At 55.4% G+C, this 22258-nt stretch overlaps 1 protein-coding gene across 9 annotated transcripts in view; it reads right to left on the reverse strand.

Moving 5' to 3' along the window:
• EVL (Enah/Vasp-like) overlaps positions 1–22258 on the reverse strand; it is a 174318-nt gene that overhangs the window by 4433 nt on the left and 147627 nt on the right. For 7 of the 9 annotated variants that reach the window (XR_002523525.2, XM_017961532.3, XM_009212240.4 and 4 more), the window contains 8 exons: positions 16286–16349; positions 13019–13083; positions 11052–11281; positions 10109–10230; positions 7010–7070; positions 3805–3868; positions 2128–2194; positions 1970–2032 (listed from right to left, as the gene is read on the reverse strand). Coding sequence is in view for 8 of the 9 variants with exons in the window: in XM_017961532.3 (XP_017817021.1) it covers positions 1970–2032; positions 2128–2194; positions 3805–3868; positions 7010–7070; positions 10109–10230; positions 11052–11281; positions 13019–13083; positions 16286–16349 (736 nt within the window). In the remaining variant the exon portion in view is untranslated. The remainder of the gene's footprint in view (positions 1–1969; positions 2033–2127; positions 2195–3804; positions 3869–7009; positions 7071–10108; positions 10231–11051; positions 11282–13018; positions 13084–16285; positions 16350–22258) is intronic. The other 2 variants (XM_021941556.2, XM_009212238.4) reach the window with 2 other exon arrangements.

The raw sequence follows: 22258 nt of genomic DNA on the forward strand, positions 1-22258 counted from the left end.
ACCATCTGGTGACTCTGAGGACCACTGTTGCCCACAGCCAGGGAGAATAAGGATGAAGAATGCGTGTTCCCACACCCTCCAGATGAGCTCAAGAAAGAGTTGGCCAAGCGTAGCCCTAAATAGGTCTGTAATTCTGGGTCCTGAGAGTCAAACGCATCCAGCCAGAGGCCCCTGGGTCCTTCAGACCTCTCCTGTGGGTTCCAGACCCTATTCCAGCAACAACTGCTAGGACACCTGGGCCGACTGCTCCACCTCGCCAGGCCCTGGCCCTCTCCATCTGCAGCCCTAATAGCCACCCAGCGAGAAACACAGCAGGCTTCCTAAGCAATGCAACACACCAGAGGGGTGGTGGTACATGCTCCCCTTGGAGCCATCTGGAAATCAGAGAACAGATTTGTCTCAGAGCTGAAAAGAGACCCTATTCCAAGCATGAATGGCCTTGACAATGTTCCTGCCCAGTGAGCGACCCTTGGCCACCCACAACATGGCAGCCTGCCTTTGCTGCACCAGCAGGACAGGGCGGGGTCCATTGGGAGCGCTGCAGGCTCCCCCTGCTGCTGTATCTGCTCCAGGGCCCTCGCTTTGCCCACTCTGGTTGCCTTCCCCTCCCCAGCCATCATCATGGCACCCTGTGCCTCAAGCTCCCTGACGGCCCTGCACATGAATACAATGTAAACTTCTAACTCGTTGCTCCCTCACACCCTGCACATGAATACAATCTAAACTTCTAGCTCAGCGCTCCCTCACACCCTCTTCCTCACCCTTCCCGTTCCCCCGCCCCATGGCCTGCTGTCTACTCCAAGGTGTGGGAGAGCTCGCGGGTGGCTGCAGGCTCAGGGCCCTGGCACTTACCCTTCCTTCTGCTTGGAAGGCTGTCCCCATGATCTCCGTACAGCAGACTCCTCCTCGTCCGGGTCAACGAAAATGCCAGCTCCCGGCAGAGGCCTGCCCCACCCCACTCCCCAAAGCACCCTGTCCCTTCCACCATGTGGCCCCGCACCCTCTCCAGAGCACCCCTCAGGACCACAGTGGCCTTGATCACGCGGTGCTCTTTGCAGGCAGGGACTGTCCCCAGCACACGGCCCGGCTGACCATAAGCCTTCGACAAACCCCAGCTGACTGCTAAGACCGCCTCATCTCTGTCCACCTGCACTGGTCTTGGCATTGCTGCCAGGGCCAGGCCAGGCTCTGCTCTGCTCGACACCTGTTTAGCTCTGCAAGGCCAGTTTCAATGCCTCCTGCTCTGTGACAAGGGTGGTTTCCCTTCAACTTGTGGTGGCAATGGAGACATTCTTGATGCAGGTTCTAGAGGCCTTCAAATTCAGGCCAAATGTGCCTCCAGATACTATGTGGCTGGCTGCCTCTGCCTTTTTGGGCAACCTCAGTTCCAAATGTTCTATCATGTTGTCATGCCAGCTTTTGACTCGGGAAATATGGTCAGCATGTCTGTGGGGAAACTGGCTCTGTGTGCTGGACGCAGAGGAAGGACTCTGGGCTGGAGGAAAGGGGTGGGGCTCAGGGCCAGAGATAGGACTAGTTGAACTGCAGTGTGCGGCCCTGGCTAGTGACCACACTCCATGTCCAGCTGTTGTTTGCACAGCTGTCCCCACCACTGCCCTGTGCAGCAGGGGTTAACACACCTCACTTTGTCGGGGGGGAAAGAGAGGCTTGGAGAGGCCACCTAACTTGCCCACTGTCACACGTAGTGAGTCCAGAGCTGGGACTCCAGGTTGGCACCCTGCACTACCTCTGTGGACAGGTCACTGCCCTCCTTGGTCACTGCCCTCAGAGGGAGGAGGAGGAGCTGTCAGGACCCCAAGGTCCTGGGTCTGAAAGAACAGATCATCTTCCCAGAGCAAGCTGTTAAATGCCAGGACGTGAGACAAGGTGCAAGGGTGTTAGTCACGGGATGGGGGACAGAGGAGCCCCAAACCCTGGGGAACATGTGAGCAGGAGGGTTGTTCGGTACCTAGAGTGAGGCTGCGACTGAAGGGGGCTCTTAGCTTCGGGGCTCTTTGCCACAGACGGGGTTCTACGGCAATGGAATGAAACAGACATGTGAATCGGCGCCAGCGCCCACCTCTGCCCCACCAGCCTCACCACTCAGGCCTTCCCGGGGCAGCTCACCTGGACAGAATCGAGGACACAGGTTTCTCCACCGAGTTGCTCCGCTCCCAGGGCTTCCGGCCAGCCTCTGTTAATTCATTTCATGGATGAAGAACCTCACAGCTGAGAGGACTCAGTAGCCACCCCAATCCCCTAAACATCCCAACAGGAAGCCCTCACCCATGCCGAGGGTGCAGAGCCCCGTGGCACAAAGGTCTGATGTGAGTCGAGCCAAAACCTGGCTCCTTGTTCTCAGTCCCCCATGGCCTAGGTCAGATTGACCCTGACCTGTCACCTGGTTCTGAGGCCTTCACTGTGCCAGGTCTCTCTGGAATGTGAGTCTGCTGGTAAGGGACCCAGTGACCAGAGCCACAGGGTGAGCAAGCAGGACCTCCCCGGACATCCCAGCACAGCCTTGCTCCCACATGTGGTGCGGCGGCCAGGCCCCTTACCCTGGCACCTGCTACTGAGGGGCTCCTTAGTCTGCCCCCAGTGCTGCGCCTGGCTCTGTCCCATGCTGGCTGGCTTGTCTTTTCTTTTTTAAGGTAAGTGGTATTGGGTTATATTTTGTTCTACTCCAAAAGATTTGTTGCATTTGTTGCATTAAAAAGATTCGTTGACTTTGCAGGATGAGCAGAGGCAGAAGACAAAATCTCTAGGGGTAGTGGGGCAGCTGCCTGGCCCCGAGCTGAGCCTTGGCACCCTGCAGACCAACTGTGGGACTGAGGCAGTTTTCCACAAAGCCACCTTCTGGGACAGGCGCTGGGCCTGCAGGCACTAGACCTGGGGCTACAGACATGTCCCAGGTGTGTGGCCTTGAGCAAACCACTTTCCACACAGATGGGAACCAGGGAGCCCACTCACTGGACTGTTGGAAGCGGCAAACAGGGCGGGGCATTGATCATGTTCATCAACCAGAGGAGGCAGACCAACATGCCAGGCAAAGTCTTTGGAGGAGAGGACATGGGGTGCAGTCTCACAGGGAGGCGACACCCAACCCGAGCATGCCCGAGAGACACACACGAACAGCTGGCAAGAGCCTCCTCTGTCCAGCTAGGGCAGCCTGACGCCCCTGCCTCTCCTCGCTATGCTCACGAGCACAGGCCTGGCACAGAGCAGGTGCTGCAAAAATGGCTGTCGAATGAACAACCCTGGGGTCTTCCTCCCACTGCGAAGCCTCATCATACTCTCCTAACTACCTCCCATCTGCCACAGCTTAGACAGAGAGAAACCTGAGCCAGGGAAGGGGCTGCGTTTTGGGTGGAGCAGGATCTACTGCCATCTCTGTAATGTCAGTCATCAGCTGGTGTTTCACCGGGAGACATGAGTGCTGACAATGACACTGCTTAAGAGCACTGGCCCCGGCCAGCCTCAGGAGCCCTGGACACAAACTCCCACCCTGGGTATGTGCTATCAGGCAAGTGCCTTCCCTCATGCGGGACTCAGGGTCCTGGTGGGAAGGTGACGTGCAGGTCACCCTGGGGGCCCCTCAGTGGGTCTGCTCTAGCACTTCCTGTGCTCCCGCACGGGCTCCTCGGGGAGGCTCTGGAGGACCCTTAAGAACTGGGCCTCCCAGCGGCCTGGCCCTCTGCTCAGGCATACTAAAGAGGCTGGATCGGAGGGTCCTCTCAGAAGGGTCCCCCCCTCCCACTCTGAGACCTCATGCCTCAGTGGGGTCAGCGGGGGGCGCCCTCTCACCTGAGGAGTTAGGTGGCTGGCTGGCTGCTCGGGTCCCCGGAGAGGGGGAGGTACTAGGATCTTCCTAAAATGGAGAAGAAGGAAGTCTGTTTAGGAAGGCCACCTGGGGCTAGGACAGGACATCACTGGACACTTCATTAAACCTGTTTTCCAAATGTCCCCAATGAACACACATGACTTTTATAATTAGCAAAACATTAAATATTTAAAAGTGAAAACTCAAAATCTCAGTGGGGAGTGAATCGAGCCAGTGGACAAACCTGGGGAAGGGAAGGCTGCAGGGAGCTACAGGTTCTCTGCAGGGTGATGCAGAACTTCCTTCTGCCCCTCAACACCCCCAAGCCCTGAGCCCGCCGTGGGCCGGATGCCTCCCGTGTGTCATCTCGCTGACTTCTCGTGAGCACCCCGTGGAGTGGCCTGCTCCCCCTGTGCAGCACACACACCTGCCGGTGTCATAGGTCTGTGGCAATGCTCGAATAGTGGCCATGTTCACCCAGCAGTGGAACACCTAACACTCATCATGCACGGCATGTGCGTCAGGACGATTTTTCAGTATCAAGTACGTGCCACTGATTTAAGAGTAGCCCTTCCACTTGACGGAGCAGGATGCACAGCATTCAAGCTGCTGACAGGCGGCCTCCCAACCTGACGTGTCATTCCACTCCGAAGCAAAGAACCTCTGTCACCGTGGCAGAGGTCTTTGCTTTGTCTCCTCTGCTCACTACGTCCCCACACGAGAAGAGGCCTGGCACCTATGAGGAACACCCTGCGTATCTGTGTGGTGAATGAATAAGTCCTGGGGGGCTCTGGTTGAGAGGCAAAAGCAGGTGCCAGGCTGCAGGTGTTGGGATGAGGTCCTTAGGCCTCCTCATTTTAAAGACAGCTGAATAACAGATTATGTCAATCAACACACACGTGTGGGGGCCACGATGCAAGCTATATAGGGTGACATCAGAGTCAAAAAAAATTATCATCTTTTCTCGTATGTTTTTTTTTTAAACCCTCCCTGCTTAAAAGGGAAGTTATGCTTCGACTCCAGGCTGGGAAAGAGGTGGCCGCAGCACTCCCCGGCCCTGGGCACAGAGGCTCGCATCCCTCCTCTGGCAGTCGCAGTCTGTGAGGCAGCCGTGCCTGGCGTGCCTGGGTGCAGGTTTTCAGGTGGTAGAACTGGTCCTCGGAGCAGTAACTCCATTGGCCCACGGCCAGCTCTGCCATGGCAGAGTGCCTGCCCAAGTCACCGGACTCCACATTTGGGGCTCTTTTCATCTTTCAGAGAAGCCTTCTTTCTTCTCTGTTAATGATAAACATAGTGCATGTTCACTGCAGAGAATCGGTGAAATACCGGGAAGCATAAACAAGAAAATGAGCGCCGGCCATCAGCCTCTCTCCCTCCCACTGTACTTGTTTGGTGCGTGGATCTTCTGAAGGCCCTGCTCTCTTTAGAGGCTAGTCCCGAGTGTGAGAAGGGACCATGGCAAACAAGAACCAGCTGTAGCCAGGGGCCTATCAACAAGAGAGAAAAGATAGGGGTCTGAGGAGGAGAGTGCCATCCTTGGGGTTGAAGGTTTCAAGAATGTTCCTCTTCTAGAAGCCCCTGGGCTTTGAAATCCATTCTTAGAGCTCGAGGAGTGAGTTTCAGTTTTCAGGGGCTGGGACTGCAACATACTGGCACCTGATTAAGAAAGGCCAGCAATGTCTTCGGAGCCCCAGGCCTGTGGCTGGAACCAGGCCACAGTATTTTGATGTCTGTGATTATGCTGTGGCCTGCCATTTCAGAAATTAATGGCAAGTCAGTTGGCTAAACTCCACAGCATGTGCAAGGTACGGAAATGGTGGACGTGAGAGAAGCCCAGGCCTGGCCCTCCAAGGGCCTAAGATCTGGCAGGAGACAGTGAGTCTGCACAAGCAATCGTGCCTGTGCTGAGGGCCTGGGGAGAAGACCAGGGCTGGGATCAAGTAGTGAAGAGCTTGTGAGGCCTGGGGGTCGGGAGGCTGTTTTTTGTTGTTGTTGTTGTTGTTTTGTTTTGTTTTTGAGATGGAGTCTTACTCTTGTTGCCCAGGCTGGAGTGCAATGGTGCGATCTCCGCTCACTGCAACCTCTGCCTCCCAGGTTCAAGGAATTCTCCTGCCTCAGTCTCCCGAGTAGCTGGGATTACAGGCATGTGCCACCACACCCAGCTAATTCTATATTTTCAGCAGAGATGGCGTTTCACTATGTTGGCCAGGCTGGTCTCAAACTCCTGATCTCAGGTGATCCATCTGCCTCAGCCTCCCAAAGTGCTGGGATTATAGATGTGAAGTGTTGCGCCGGCCGGGAGGCTGTTTTTTAAGGAGTAAGGTTTATGCAGAGAAGTGTAGGCTGAATGGGAGCTGGCTAGTGGGGCAAAGGGACCCTTATGTGCCCAGGACGGGGCTGAGAGGTGCGGATCAGCTGGGAGGGCTATAGCCTCAGGGTAACACCAGCATGACCCTGACTAATGGGAGGACAGGGCAGGAAGCCTACTCTGGTCCCTGGCAGTTGTATTTCCTCTCTCATTCTGCACTGAGGTGGAACCTTTAAGGCATTTGTAGTTAAGGCTAAACTTAGCCCTGTCAGTAGCAGTCTTTTTATAGGAAAAGCTTAACACAGAGGAAAAGAGAATTAGCTGCCCTAAGTGGAAGCAGATGTTGGGAGTTCCGGCAGCCAGGCTGGCTCTGGGCTGCCTGCTAAGGACAAGAGCTAGGGGTCCAGGGCTCCTTTGCCACAGCTCACCTGAAGCTCCTGCTGGAAGAGAGGTCTTTAGAAACAGAAATAATTTGAAAATAAAAACCTCTCTGGGCTTCTGGCAGACGTGCCCCACTGCAGTGTACTCTTGGAGTCCCAGTTCCGACGAGACCCTGGCTGGTCCGTGCTCCCTGGGGCTCCTGGGCAGGCGAAGAAGCCCTGCGGTGCAGTGCCAGGGCCCCAGGTTTCTCCCCTGTTGGGCTGCAGCTCCAAGGGTGGAGCAGTGTCTGGTCGGTGGTGCTCAGTGAGGGCAGGCCTGTCGCTGGGGCCAGGGTGGTGCAGGGCCAAGCGCTGCAGAGACCCTCCACCCCTCCTGTGAATCACCTGAAGAAGTGCCCATCCCACGCAGGTCCCAAAGGCCTCGCCTGAGATCAGAGAGCCTCCCTGCCGATGCACTGATCTCAGTGGGAAGCCTGAGGGTGGGGCAGGCTGCTTGCTCACCATTTGGCTTTCATCTTCCTTCTTCTCAGCTGGCTTGTCTGACTGGGAGGCTGCTTTTCTCCTAGGCACAGAGAAGGGGAAGATACAGATCAGCTCCTCACGTTCTCACACTGTCCCAGAACTCTTCTGCTTCCTCCCTGCCAGACCCACCCCAGCACTCAGATAAACCTGTGGGGGAAAATGACGGTGTGAAGGAGGCGGCTTGTCCAGGCCCCATCTGGTGAGGAGCCAGGCCCAGGCAAATGTCCAGGACCTCTGTGTGCTCATGGCCTGGGACATGAAACTGGTTTAGATAGAGAGGGCGAGATGCCTCTGTGTCTGTTTAGCTCTACTGGCGGCAGCTGTAGTGTCTGAGGGGTGGAGGGGAGGCGGGCGCGCTCTGTTCCCAGGACACCGAAGACCTGGCCACATGGGACAGAGAGGCACTTCTCTGGGCTGCAGTCTGTCACACAGGTCAGGACATTGGACACTTTCACCCTAAGGCCCTCGTGTCTCGGAACTCAGTTAACCCAGCCATGCCCTCCCCAATCTAGAATGCCACTCAGAGCCTGGAAATGCTCAGAAGAGGAGCCCTGGCATAGGGCCACGTGACGCCCTCCCCAGGATGAATCCCCGTTTCATGTACTCTAAAACCTCACCCACATTTTTTGGCCTCAGTGGTATCTGCTGACCTCCCAGGTCTACACAGGCAGACCCTCAGTGTTCCCCAGAGATAGGCTTCTGTAGCTCTTCAACTTGAGATGAGTTGCCCATCAAGCATGGAACTGGTCTGAGGTGTGGTGAGGGGCCGTGGCCTCTGTCTGTGGCCTGTCTGTGATGGGCCCAGCTGGCTCTCCCTTCTTTAGCTCTCATCTCAGGACAGGTCTGCCCACCTCGTCCCTCAGCCCAGAAACCAGGGAACCACCCCTGACACCAGCTTTTTGTAACAGTCAGCCTGGTCAGTCCTGCCTCTAAATCTGGGAACCCGCCTGTCTTTTTTGTCTTTACTTTTGACACCTTCCTGCATGCCCCCATCATCTCTTCCTGGACTGTCAGAGTCTCCTAACTGGCCTAGCCATGATCATTTTCACCTCACCAGCTGCCCCCAGCAGCCAGCGTCCCATCTCCTAGAAACAGAACGCTGACCAAGCCACCCGCTCGCAGGGGGTGTTGGCAGGAGGAGTGTCTGTGAAAGTGCTGCTAAACAGGGGCTTTCCGTCCACATTTATTTCCCTCCTGTCCTCCACTACTGGCAGAGAGACTCAACTGCATGCCCTCAGAGGCAGGAGACAACCGACATGAAAAGAAACCTGGCAAGGGCATTGTCATGGTCAGCTCCGCCCAGGAGCCATCACTAAGGTGGATTTCAAAGAGCAACCTGATTGACCCCTGCTGAGCTATGCAAAGCATGTGTGTTCTCGGGAGGGCCTTGGCTCTCCCACCAGCATCTGGCATCTCACTGGCTCCTGGCAATACTGGCCTTTTCCTGTTCTCAGACAGAAAGGTGCTTCCCCTCAGCGTGGTCTAGGACTCAGGGAGAGCATTCATATTTTCTTTTCCAAAACGATTTCTATTTCTCTGTGGCCCATCCTCCCCTCTGAGTGCTCTGAGGTGGAACCCAATGCCCTGCACCAGGAGGCTCCCTCTTCCAGCCAGACCTTTGGTCCATTTCCTCCACACCTAGCTCTCCAGGCACAGGGGGCGTCAGCCTTCCCAGCTTTACCTTAACTCTGCCCACTGTCCCTCTTACAGCACAGGACATCCTCATCCTTCCGCGAGCCCTCCCGGCCTCTCCCCCATGGGGCCCTCCTGGCCTCTCCCTCCGCGGGGCCCTCCCAGCCTCTCCCCTGCGGGGCCCTCCTGGCCTCTCCCCTGCGGAGCCCTTCACCTCTGTGTGACCGCTGTCAGCCCCGCACACCTGGACTCACTCACAGGAAACTGCTCAGAAGCCTGCCTCCTGTCTTGGCGATTTACACATGCTGAGGCCCGTGCTGTGGATCCACCTTGCTGTTCCCTGACACATGCGGAGCCTCCCCTCCCTGCCATCTGTGATGCACGCAAAGAGGCCCTTGGCAGGAAACCCAGGCTGTGTCCCCGCCATGAAGTGCCACACCAGCTGCCTGCACCTGTGGGCCTCTGTCATCTCGCGTCATCCTCATGGAGCCACGGGAAGGTAATGAGAGGAACTAGGACTGCAGTGTGAAGACCCTGGGGGCACACAGAGTTCTCACTTGGGTCAGCCAATTGGAAGGCAGCTGGGAGGGCCAGGAGAAGGCGACAAAGTGGCAGGGGGTGGAGGTTGGGTTACCAAGGGAACAGGGTCCCTGCTGCAGCTTCCTCTATTCTGGCAGGAGAGGCCTGCTCCTGTGCCCTCTGGTGCCTAGGTGAGCCACGATATTGGTAGTCCAAGGTGAGCACATTCCTGATGCCAAGTCATATTTTAAAATAAAATCCAAGCTTTGCATCCCTTTTGAGAAACACCTGGATGATCTCCCCACCTGCTCGGGTTTCATCTGGGGAACAGCAGAGAGCCACAATGGCAGGCTGCAGCCACACCTGCTGCAGCGAGCAGACACACATGGCCAAGTCTCAGGCCCTAGAGTCCGGCCGGGATGTAGATGGAACTGCTCTCTCTCCGTCACTCAGGGCAATGGCCTCTGGGCTCCTACCCTTCATAACTCCTCCTGAGTCCTCCATAATGAATCCTGGAGGATGGGGCGCCTTCACCACACATTCACCAGAGCGTCCTCTGCAAACTCGACCACTGTAGCCACATCTTATTTCTGTTAGGATCTTAAGAGCAAGGACTGTTCTTTTTCCTGCGTTTATCTTTGAAATTGTCTCCAAATTTATCTCTGCTCAGGACAGGGCTAGTACATGATAGATGCTTCAGGAAATACTTGCTGAGCTAAAATGAAGGATTTGGAGTTTAGAGGACTCCTGTGGGCTTGCTGCTTCACACTAAGCCCTTGGGAAGGGTAAACTTAAGTAACAGTTTCCCCTGCTTGGCTAAACCCAGGGAACAAAGATTCTGGGGTCAAGCAAGGATTCTGTGTGCAGCACTGGGGGCCAGGAGCTTCCCACTAGGCACAACAAGTCTCGGGAGGTGTAGAGACCTACCTCTTGGCCAGCAGTTTGTTCATTTCCTCCATGAGGCCTCCTCCGCCACCCCCACTGCTTGCCCGGTTGGCATCGGACTTTGAGGTCCCACTGGGACTGGAGCCTCCAGATGCATCTTCTGGCTGAGGAAAAAGGAGGCCACGTTTTAGATTCTGCTGCTGATGGCAGAACAGGGAGCAGCAACTACGTGAGGGGATGCAGGCGACTATGTGCGTGTGAATCCTATGGCAGCAGCACTGCAAGGGGCCTCAGGGGCCATCTAGTCCATTATTCCCCAACCCCACAGGGGAGAAAACCAGAATCAACGGAGGGACAAGGACCAGCCCAGGTCACACAGGTCGCAGACACGCCCCAGCCTGCAGGCTCATGGTCAGTGTCTTTGCCAAGACCAGCCATGACACATGGCGGGAGGGAGGGAGGGGAGAAGAGACTGTTCTGTGGGAAGGAAACGCAATATAAGCCAAAGGTCTGTATCAGAGCTATTCTTACAAGCACAGTTCCAGAATATATGAGCAAGGGTTAGGGAAGAAACAGCCAGGTGGACCTAGTTGCCAGGATACAGCTTTGTACAGTGGAAAGGGCAATGGACTTAGATTCAGGAGACCCAGGCTTGAGTCCAAAATCTGCTATTTATAAACGGTGTGACTTGCGCAAATTATTCAGCTTTTGTGCTTCCACTTCCTCATCTCTAAAGCGGGACATATTTCTGGCCCCACGTATGAAGGTCAATGTGAGGCTCAATGGCTAACTAAAGCACCTCATAATTTCAAATTGCTGTCCCATGCGATTTCTTATTTGAGAAAAAGGGGCCAAGGGCCAGCTAGCTTTGGGCAGGGAGGCAGTTTGCTCAGCGTCTCACAGATGGGGGAAGGAATACCATCACTTTGCAGACGGCATAAGCATCCCTCGGTCCCATTCCCGCCCCGCGCACAGGAGGTCTTACCCGTTGGACTCTTCTCAGCTTGGCCCCAGCTATGGCAGCGGCCAGTCCTGACATGGAGCTCTCGTCGTGGCTGGACCCCTGGGCTCCTCCAGCTGGCAGTGGGGGTGGGGGAGGTGGGGTAGCCCCTGTGGGTGGAGGTGGGACTGGGGGTGGGGGTGGCGGTGGAGGCCCACTACATGAGATGGGGGCGCTGGCTGCAGATGAGGGATGCCCTGGTGGGAGGATGGGCCCTGAAACGCAACAGTGAGGCTCAGCGAGCTCCAGCACCCAGCTGGGGGCTAAGCCTGCTGCTCTCAGCTCAGGTTTCCCAGAGGAAGGACAGAGGGCAGGCTGCTCCTCAGAGGGATGAGGAACAGCTCCAGGCCTGCTTCATCCAGGAAGCCCCCATGGGATGAACTTGGCTCTGGCACAATTATTCCCTATTCTGGTGTCCTCAGTACTCCGGGGCCTGGCTGGACCCACAGTGTCCTCTATTTGCTTAACATTCCTTGAGCCCAGGCAATTTCCTCTTGCTCCAATCATGTTTTTCCAGGGGGAGAGGAAGCTGGCTGGTTACAGTTTGTGCCTCTTCTCTTCTCTGCTCCTTCTAAGCACCTAGCATCCCCTAGGCAGAAGCTAGTCACCAAGATCCAACTGTGACTGACACTTGGTCTTTGGAGGCCGTGGCAGGTACTGTGGGTCCCAGGGCCAACTGGGGGCGTGGGTCAGGGCGCAATGCTGAGTGCTGGGCTCCAGCATCATCCATCCAGCCCCCTCCGCCAGTGCTGCCTGAGCCTGTTTTGTGCCAGGCAATGTGCTAGGTGCTGGGTATGGTGCCGGGGGAAACCAGCCACAAGCTCTCTGCTCAGGGTGCTCACAGCCTGTGAGGAACAGTCAACGAATTGCACGGGTGAATGCAGATGGAAGACTGTGGCAAGCTGACAAGTGTTACCAAGGGCAGGCACACGGCGCCATGTTGGTATACAAAGAGGCGCCCCAGCCTGGCCAGAAGTTCACGGAAGACTTCCTCACAGAAGTAACTGTGGAGCTGGGACATGACTGGAGAGCAGGGGTTCAGTTAGGTGAAGAGGCGGAGGCAAAATGTGAGGAAGGAGGAAAAGGATGGAAAGTGCTTGAGGCACTAGAGAGAGAGAGGGCGGGCACAGGCTGTTCCAAGAGTGATGGGGAAGGCACGACATGATGACAGTGTCAGACCTGCATCAGAAATGCAGAGTGGCTGGTGGGGGGGGCAGGAAACCTGCAGCAGTTAGGTGGGGGTGATGGGGTCAGTCAGCATCTCATGAGCAGGGCGCTCCTGTAACCAGTAAGGGCTCGAGTTTCTCATCAGTAAACAGGGTAATAGTCACCTGCTCACTTCATAAGGTGTTTGAGAAAATGAAACAAGACAAAGAACATGAAAGCACTTGGTAAATTATCTAGTCCTTTGCCTATCAGTGAACACAACAATTTCTGGAAAACCCTTGTCCTTCTCCTTTAATGTGCTAAGCTCCACCAAACGTCCCAGACGGACGCGTGGCAGCACCTCCTGTGGGAAGTCTTCCCTGACCCAGGGTGGGCCTTCAGCACCTGCTCGTCACTTGCCACAGTGTGCGCTATGTGACATGGCAAGGGTGGGTTCGCTGTCTCCTTGACTGGACAGTGGGCTCCCTGAGGGCAGGAACTGCATCTGCAGTCGTAGTCATGTCCCCGGCCCTTAGCACGGTGCCTGAGACACGGGAAGTGCTGGCTGAATGTCTACTCCGGAGGAGGTTGGTGGGCAGTGGCCAGACCCAGCTGAGCAGACTCCCCAAGCCTCTGCTCTGCTGTCTTTGCTACCCTCACCATCTGAAGTGGCGGTCGCACTTTGAGACCTAGGCTCCCCATAGCTACTCACACAGCGCCCCATGTGTCCCTGGGCCTCATCTACGTGGAGGGGCTACCACCCGGCACCAGCATGGGAGTCAGCCCTAGGGGAGGAGGGCTCTCACCTGTGGCCGAGGTTCTTCTTTCTAGAGATTCCTGACGCTGCTGCTGGTGCTGCTCCATTACTTGTCTGAAAAGCAACCACAACGGGGCAGTCTGACTTCTCCACACTGGAGAGCACACTTGGTGCCTGCGCTGCGCCCACAAGGCCCCGGCTTCAGAGTCAGGTTTCGCCAGTGCTCCACAAGCACCACGGTGTGCCACAGCTGCCTCTACTTAACAGGAGGGGGATGTGGCTGGGTCCAGCTCCCGAAATGGGAGCACCGGCTCTCTCCTGAGTCTCAGGCACACTGAACACAGAGCTCCTCATGGAAGGCCAACGTGATTCCACTCCCCAGAGTGACCAAGCTCTTCCCTGGGCTAGATGGGCACATCTGGCTTTTGGGGGCCTGTGGCCTCAAAAGACCCAGTCTCAGGAACGCCTGTTCTTAGGACGTGGCCAAGCTTCCTGGCACAGTTCTCAGGTGTGTTAGTTGCCAGCAGAAATGGACACAAAGGCTACACTTCTCATTTTCTTTACCACAGACCGGCCACAGCCCGCCTTCGTCTAGGGGGCCGTTTGGTATGCTGTGGCACACTGCTACATGCACCACAGTGGGAACTCACATCCCAGTTCCTTATGGCAGAGTGGCCTCAGGGTGCTCTTAAAGGCAAGATGAATGAGGACACTGAGCCCCAGATACATCTACAGAATCCAGGGACCGACTTCTGGAGTGAGAGGCACCTTAAGAAATCATGCAGGCCACAGACAGCATCAAGAGCTCAGCTGGTGTGGTGCAAACTGAACACCTGCTATGGAAACACAGGGTTAAGGACTGCTCTGAAGGCAGCTCTGGGCTTGGTGGGAGTGCCAGAAACATCTATTTCATGGGGTTCTTGTAGGGTATATGCCTTAACTAAAACATTATGGAATGCCTGGATGCAGTGGCTCACACCTATAATCACAGCACTTTGGGAGGGTGAGGTGGGCGGATCAGGAGGTCAGGAGTTTGAGACCAGCCTGACCAACATGGTGAAACCCCGTCTCTACTAAAAATACAAAAATGAGCTGGGTGTGGTGGCGTGCGCCTGTAATCCCAGATACTCAGGGGGCTGAGGCAGGAGAATCTCTTGAACCCAGGAGGCAGAGGTTGCAGTGAGCCAAGATCACGCCACTGCACTCCAGCCTAGGTGACAGAGCAAGACTCCATCTCAAAAAAAAAAAAAAAAAAAAAAAAAAAAAGAAAAGCCCCTTTTAGCATTAAGGTCTGAAAAGCTCCCAGCAGCATCTATATTAGTGTCTCAAACTGCTGAAACCTCCCCAGCAGGAGCCACACACCTAGAAAACCATGGTAAAATGACGATGTGTGAAAAATATTCATTCCGTCTGAACCTATGATACTGTTTGGATGCTTGGAGTCTCTGCCTCACTAAGTCTTGCCCCTGTCCGCCTCCAATAAAGTGGCGTGGGACAAGCGAGAGTCTCCCCTGCCGTGTGTGTGTTCCTGCCTTGAGGCAGGTGTGTGTGGGTGTGTCTTTGTGTGTGATTCCGTCTTGGGGCAGGTGTGTGTGTGTGGTCCCACCTTGGGCAGGTATGTGTGTGTAGACCTGCCTTGGGGCAGGTGTGTGCTTGTGTGTGTGTGGTCTCGTCTTGGGGCAGGTGTGTGTGTGTGTGTGTGTGTGTGTGTCTCTGGTCCTGCCTTGGGGCAAGTGTATGTGTTTGTGGGTATGTCCCCTGCTGTTTTTTTTTTTTTTTTGAGGCCGGGTCTTGCTCTATGCAAGCCCAGGCTGGAGTGCGTGGCAGGATCTCCAGCTCACTGGCTCCAGCCTCCCAGGTTCACGCCATTCTCCTGCCTCAGCCTCCCGAGTAGCTGGGACTACAGGCACCCGCCACCATGCCCGGCTAATTTTTTGTATTTTCAGTAGAGACAGGGTTTCACCGTGTTAGCCAGGATGGTCTCGATCTCCTGACCTTGTGATCCACCCATCTCGGCCTCCCAAAGTGCTGGGATTACAGGATTGAGCCACCGTGCCCGGCTGCTGTCCCCTGCTGTTCACACCCCGACCGCCAGGCGGTGCTCCCATTCCCAGCCGGCCAGTGACCCCACACAGCTTGGTTTGGGCCCTGGGGTACAGAATTCAGCACTGTGGGTGTTGAAGCAGTTTCGAGAGAAATGAAGGACCCATTTAGCGGCCATCCACTCCTGTATGCTTACACCTGGCATCTGGTGGCTCATTCCTTCACGCCTTTTTGTGGGTAGGGCCGGCCTTGGGTCCTGCCAGGGAGCTGCAGCTGGAGTGAGACCTGACTGCCAGTCTGGGTTCTGCCTGACTCCCTGGTTACTCTGGGCAAGTCACTTCCATTCTCTGGGCTTCAGCTGGCTCATGGGGACAACAGTAAGAAAAGCCCTGAGGGTGAGTGGATGAGACAGGCAGAGCAAAGCCAACACCATCTTCAAATTGGGAAACTGAGGCTTGGAGAGGAACTTGCCCAAGGCTGCAAGGCATTCATTTCTCAGTCTCAGGAAAAGGCCAGAGGAGAGGAGGTCTTGGGATAAGCCCCATGCCATTTGGTGAGAGGGGGAGGTGGGGGCAGACGCCGGCTTTCCTGACTCCTGGTCCAGGACTGGACTCGAGCGCAGCCACAGAGAGTTGCAGCTTGACTCCCTGTCTGACAAAGCTGAGTGAGGAAGGCCTGGGCTGGGCCCTACCTCCCTTGACACAGAAGAGGCAGAGGACCCATCGCTGAGAGGGCAGACCTAGGTTCAATGTGACCTTGGGAGGCTGCTCCATGGGGACCCACCATGACTGTAATTTCAGGACAACAGCCTTGGCCCTTCCTCTTCCCTTCATGCTAACACTTTAGAAGCTCCATGGGGTGAGAGTGTCATGGGGTGAGAGGGTTCATTCCTATGGTCCCTAGCCCCATCCCATGGGAGCGACTGCCCCCCAGGCTGAATCCCTCATGCCTGGACTGTCTCCTGCTACGTTGGGGAAGAGGAAGTGAGGCGACAATGGCGAGCACTTGGGCTCTGCTGGGTCACCCTGAGAGCCATCCCGCTGGAGGTCAGTAGCACTCTCTATAGAATGCCAGACTCCCACGGTCATTCCTGGTCTTGGTGTCCGGGACTAGCGGCTGTGCACTGGCCCCCTCTTTCTTCCTGGTCTGGCCTGCACCCTGCACCCTCCTGCAGTGTATGCCTCTAGGAGTCCTGGCCCTGGCTGCTGGTACATCCTCACCCATTGAAGGCACCCCTGGCCACCCAGCCTGGCCCCTGTGGGTGCTGGGTTACCTTCTCTGGATGTCCATCTCATCAGGAGAGGGGCCATTCTGCACCTGACGCTGGCTGGAGGGGCCTGTGGGCAGAGAAGCACAGAAACAGAGTGGTTAGAGGAAGAAAGGCCCCAACAAACCCACCTGGAGTGCTCTCTATCTGTGCCCACCTCCTGGCTGCAGAAGAGACATCTTTAAGAATCTTTTTAAATGTTGGCCTCACTCACACCTGTGCACCACTCACCTCACTCTCTCAATCAGCCTCTCTCTCACTCATGGCTCTTCATTCTGAACCAATAAATGAGACCCAAACTTTCACATGGTTAAAAATTACCCCTTTCAGTTACTGACCCTGCTTGCCTTCTCTCTCAAACTATCTTCTTGCTGCTTCAGCCTTCTTGCTGGCCACCATCCCCTCAACCCTTTAACACTGAATCTGGCCTCTTTACATCCCACCAGGATGTTCTAATTAAAATCACCAGGGAACTGGGGATTGCCAAACCTAACAAATCCACTTGATTCCACTTTTTTTTTTTTTTTTGAGACGGAGTCTCGCTCTGACGCCCAGACTGGACTGCAGTGGCGCTATCTCGGCTCACTGCAAGCTCCGCCTCCCGGGTTCACACCATTCTCCTGCCTCAGCCTCCCAAGAATCTGGGACTACAGGTGCCCGCCACCACGCCCGGCTAATTTTTTTTTTTTGTATTTTTAGTAGAGACAGGGTTTCACCGTGTTAGCTAGGATGGTCTCGATCTCCTGACCTTGTGATCCACCTGCCTTGGCCTCCCAAAGTGCTGGGATTACAGGCGTGAGCCACCATGCCCGGCTGATTCCACTTTCTGAGCAAAGGACAGACACTGACAGCTGGTGGATGTCGCGGTCAGAGTTAAAACCTGGGTGTGTCTGAGCTGAGGCCCATGCTTCTAGCCCTGGGGTGACCCCTGCTGTCTGAAAAGGGCGTCTGGAGCTGCAGGTGGGAAGCAGCCAGGCCCTGCCCTTGCTCCCCTTGTTCTGGACTGGTGCGGAACTTTCTGGCCACACCCCTGCCCTGGACCCTGAAGGAGGGACCTCCTGCTGTGCAGACCTCCTGTTCAGAGGAGGCTGGAGCTGGCGTCTGTGCAGGGCTTCCTGTGCTGTGCCACAGCTAAGCTTCCGCCCCCACCTAAGAAAAAGCTGACTGTTCCTTCTCTGCCAGCTCAGGTGTCACTAGGGGACTGCAGAGTCACAGTGACTGGGGGAGGGACTCTGGGCAGGCTGCTCTCATACTTCCCTGACTAGATGGGGAAGTGGCTTTGTTTCTGCCCCAGGATGTCCCCACACACCCCTGTTCCCTCCTACTTCATAGAGGACCAAGGTCTTAGTGGTTCTTCCTTCCTTGTTCTCAAGAAACAGAAGGAATGAATATGTGAATATTACGAGAGCAATGTCCAGGCACTTTTCTTAATTTAACGTTACATCTAACTCTCATTCTCACACCCCTGTAAGAAGGCTCCCATAAGGACTTGTAACAGCTGGGAAGCCAGGCTCAGAAAGGCTAAATGGCTTGCCCAAGGTCTTATATACAGCAAGTGGCAGATGCAAACCACGTGCAAATGCCACTTTCTTTCTTAAACTCAATCAGACCGTGGTGTCAGATTGAGACCAGCTTGAAGAACGAAGGATGAAGCTGGCAGACTCATATGCTGCCAAAAGAGCTGCAAGCTGTCCTCGGACGGCGTGCGAGGTGCTGTGGACATGTGTCCCCACCCCCCCCGACTGCCACTCATCCTGGCTGAGGTGGGAGGAATTCCTGGCATTTCTGCTCCATGTCCGGCTTATGCCTGAGCTGCTCTGCTGTGAGTTTGGCACAGGCCTTGGGCTCTGGCTTGGACAACTGGACATCCGCCTTGTTCTAAGACCGGGTCTCAAGGGCTGAGTTCACTCCTAGATCTGGATTTCATCCTTCTGGGGGCTGAGTCCCTGTCCCAGCGACCCTGTCTAGCATTTGGTCTGAGGGTTGGCCCTGCCCTAGGATGGAGGCCTTTCCACGCTTGGGCTCCACCAGCTGCCGCAAGATCCTTCTGTGTCTGTGGGCTGGCCTTGCCCAGGTCACCGTAACTGTCTTCCACCCTTGTCAGGACCCCAGATGGCCGCCAGCTGCCCGCAGAGAGGCCTGTGTGGTTTTGTGCTTTGGATTCCCCATTTTGCCTGCTGGGCTGGCGTCCTCCCAGCACCCTCCCAACCCGTTTCTCCAGAGGGTGGGGAAGTCCAACAGGAGCCCTGGCCCTTCGAGGGGGCTCTGGCCCCTGCATCTAAGACCTAATTAAAAATTGGCTGGAGTTTTAGACACGACGGAGCAGGAAAGGATAACACTTGATTGCATTGATTGCATAAAGCTTGCCATTCTTCTTAAACTAAGAAAATGTTCAATTGTTTTGAGCCATCATGGCCCTGAACATCATGAAGTACAGTCCCTTTGTTTTAGGGGTAGGAGCTAAGGCACAGGGGTCTGTCCAATGTCACCCAGGGTAACTGTGACAGACCTGAGGTTCCCATCGCCTCCTTATTCCTGGCCTCCTCCGCCCCCAGCACAGCTTCCCCGTGGCCGTCAGCAGGAGGGACAGGGACGAAGGTCATTGCTGCAGACTGCTGGTGGCCCTTGGGAAGCTCCAGGCAGCAGTCCCTCGGCAAGTGATTCTTCAGTGGGAGGAGTAGCTAAGGAAGGCTCCTGGCTGCTGGTAATCAGACTCCCTCGTGTCTCGTGGTGAGGCACTACACATGACTTCCCTGGGTGATGCAGACAGAAGCCAAGGCGGAGGATGTGGCACCTGTCCCATGCTGCAGATGAGTACCTTAGAGCCACTTCCTGCCGCCCGAGCTGAGCTTGGATCCCACAGGAGCCAGGGTGATGGGGATGGTGGGGGTCCCAGTTCTTCCCTCTCTGCCTCCCACAGCTTGTTAGGTAATGGAGTCTCATTGGTGCTGTGTTGGCTGCCCCACAGAATGCCCCGCTTCTCTGCCGCCACCTGGCAGCCTTGGTGTCTCTCTCTCTTGGACCCTCACCTCCACTCTCATTCTGACAGTGCGGCCTAAATGACGTCTGGAAAACACAGACATGACCTGCACTAGGTTGGGCCCAGGCTCCACTGAATAAGATTCAAGGCTTTCAGGCTAGGCCCCAGCCCACCTTGTGGCTGCGCCTCCCCGACAGCCCTCCATAGCTGACCTCCTGCACCTGCACACTGGGCCTGGCCGCACTATGCTTCCCGTCTCTGTTTTGTGCGCTACTCAACCCATGTGGGTCACCTTTTTCTGCCGTCTCCACCAAGCAAGGCTTCCAGGCCCAGCTTGGTGGTCACCTCTTCCATGAAGCCCTCCGCAGGTCCTCATGCTCCTTCTCACCAACCGGTGCCCATGCACCTCTCTTAAAAACTCACAGCTTTCTCACCCATATTCTAGTAATTTGGGAGCTGCCTTCTCTTCTGTACTAGACCCCGGGCTTCTCGCGGGCAGAGAGCACGTCTCACTCTGCACTCCACTCTCACAGCCTGGCTCACATCAGACACTCCGTATATTCTACTGAACTGAGTCGGGAAAGGGAGAGGGGGCTCAAGCTCACTTATCCTGGGGGAAAGGTTCAGGTGAAGGAGTCATGCTGAACTGACCTGAGTGAAAACAAAAACCTAGGAGGTAAGCCACAGAGATACAGGGCTTAGAAGGGGTCCCCCAAGTTCATGCTTGTCCAGAGAAGAGGCAGCAGTGTAATGATGCCCTGCCAGCACCAGGTACCCTCTGTTGACCAGAGGCATTAAGGACAAATTAAAGCCATGGGGCTGCTGACCCAGCCTTTGTCGCAGGGCTGTGAGTTTCAGACGCCTTTCTGCTAGAGGACCTGTAGCTCTGCACACAGTGGCAGAACGTGGAGTCACCTTCTGTGGTCATGAGGTGCGCTCCTTTGTACAGTAAATGTACAGCAATGACGGTCTGTGGATCACATCTTAATTGTCTCGTTCCCATGAGGTACTAACCTGGGCAGGCAGTGGGCACGAGAGGACCTGGCCTGCGTTCTGCCTCATACCTGCCTAGCCATGCACCCCTAGGCAGGCTACTGTGCCCTGATCTATGAAATGGGAGTCCTAATGCAATAATGCTAATAGTGGTACCTCACCAAGCTGCTGTGAGGAATAAACAAACTCTAGGAGTAAAAAGTATATGGTAAGCCATAAAGTGCTGGAAATATTTGTTTGCATTACTGTTGAAAGTACACTGTTGATCTTTCTGCTGAGTTGGATAGGAATCTGCCTGTGTGCTGGCTTAAGTGGCCCTCTGCCCCCGCGGCCTTGCTGGTGAGGTCCCCTCGGCGGAGCACCTTCTTCTCTACAGGCTGCATGCACTCACTGCCCAGCTGGTCCCACCATGGCCCCCTGAAGTACACAGGACGAGTGGTGGTGGTTCTCAGGGGTGAGGGGACTTGCCCAAAGCCACAGGGTTTGTGACGCTGGCCCCAGTATCCCAAGCTTGTAGAGTCTAGGAGCTGATCTTGCCGAGGCAGGGGCCTGGCCCATTGACTTGGGACTCCAACTAAGAAAACTCTCATCCTCTTCTCACTCATCTCAGATAAATTTTGTCGAGTCAAAATAAAGAGGATGAGATAGGAAACAAGCATGAGAGAAATTCAAAAATTAAAAAAGGAAAAATAAAAGGACCCGTCACGCTACAGACAAATGAAAATCAGAAAGGGAAATTTTAGGTCCAACATCAAACAAGAGCAGGGTGGCTGGGCATTCCTGGTGTCATGTGGGTCCAGCCCTTGGTGGCAGGGCTCACACCTGGTAGCAGGCCAGGCCATAGGTTCCCTGGCTGACCTCTTCTCTGAACACAAAGAGCTGCAGGAGGACAGAGGCTGAGACCCAGCCAAGGCTCAAGTCCAGGCTGGCCTGCTCCAGGGCCCGCTGGACTATGATGACTCTCAGGAAGGAGGTGACTTCCTGCTGTCCTGGAGGCCCACTTTCCAGCTTCAAGTCTAATTTCCATCAAACACCCACTCCTCCCAAACACAGCAGTGACTCAGAGGAGCCCTTTCACTCTTAGGAGCCATGAGGTGGGGAGAAACACACAAGAGGGGAGGGAAGGCTGGGCCAGACTCAGTCATGCGCCCTCCTGAAAGGGAGGGGTGGTGAGATGGGGTGAGGGGGCCAGTCACAGGGGACAGGAGCTGATAGACCCAGGGCAGTCTATATGACTGACGGGGAGTGGGGCCAGGAGGTCTGAGTCCCTTCTCACTGGGGAGAGTGAGCCCTGGAAGAGGCCGGCTCCCGTCTGGTGGCATCTCTACCTGGGACACACTGCAGGCGTTTGGCAGGTCACTCCCCTTTGTTGCTATTCTGCAAGCAGGGACATGAAGAATTGCCATGTGCCCTTCACAGGCTGCTCCGAGGAGGAGATGAGCTTATACCTGGTCTTTGTATTGTACCTTTTCAAAAGGCTTTTATAGCATCTGTCGCTGACATAAGGATTTGACAAAAGATTCCAAAGAAAGGTACTGCCATCTTCAAGAAAGCTGTCCTGGTGTAGTGGAAAGGGGTAGGGAGGGCACAGAAGAGAGGAAAAATCTGGGCACGGCCGGGCACGGTGGCTCACGCCTATAATCCCAGCACTTTGGGAGGCCGAGGAGGGCAGATCATGAGGTCAGGAGATCGAGACCATCCTGGCTAACATGGTGAAACCCCGTCTCTACTAAAAATAAAAAAAATTAGCCGGGTGTGGTGGCAGGCACCTGTAGTCCCAGTTACTTGGGAGGTTGAGGCAGGAGAATGGTGTGAACCCAGGAGGCGGAGCTTGCAGTGAGCCGATATCGCGCCACTGCACTCCAGCCTGGGTGACAGAGCAAGACTCCATCTAAAAAAAAAAATCTGGGCGCACATTATGGGCTTCACAGAGAATGAGCCAGATGCAGGTGACACTCCTCCCCTCCCACTTCCTCATAGCCTGACTGAGGTGCTGAGACTCAGTC

This window comes from Papio anubis, chromosome 7 (assembly GCF_008728515.1).
Source record: "Papio anubis isolate 15944 chromosome 7, Panubis1.0, whole genome shotgun sequence".
NCBI lineage: Eukaryota > Metazoa > Chordata > Mammalia > Primates > Cercopithecidae > Papio > Papio anubis.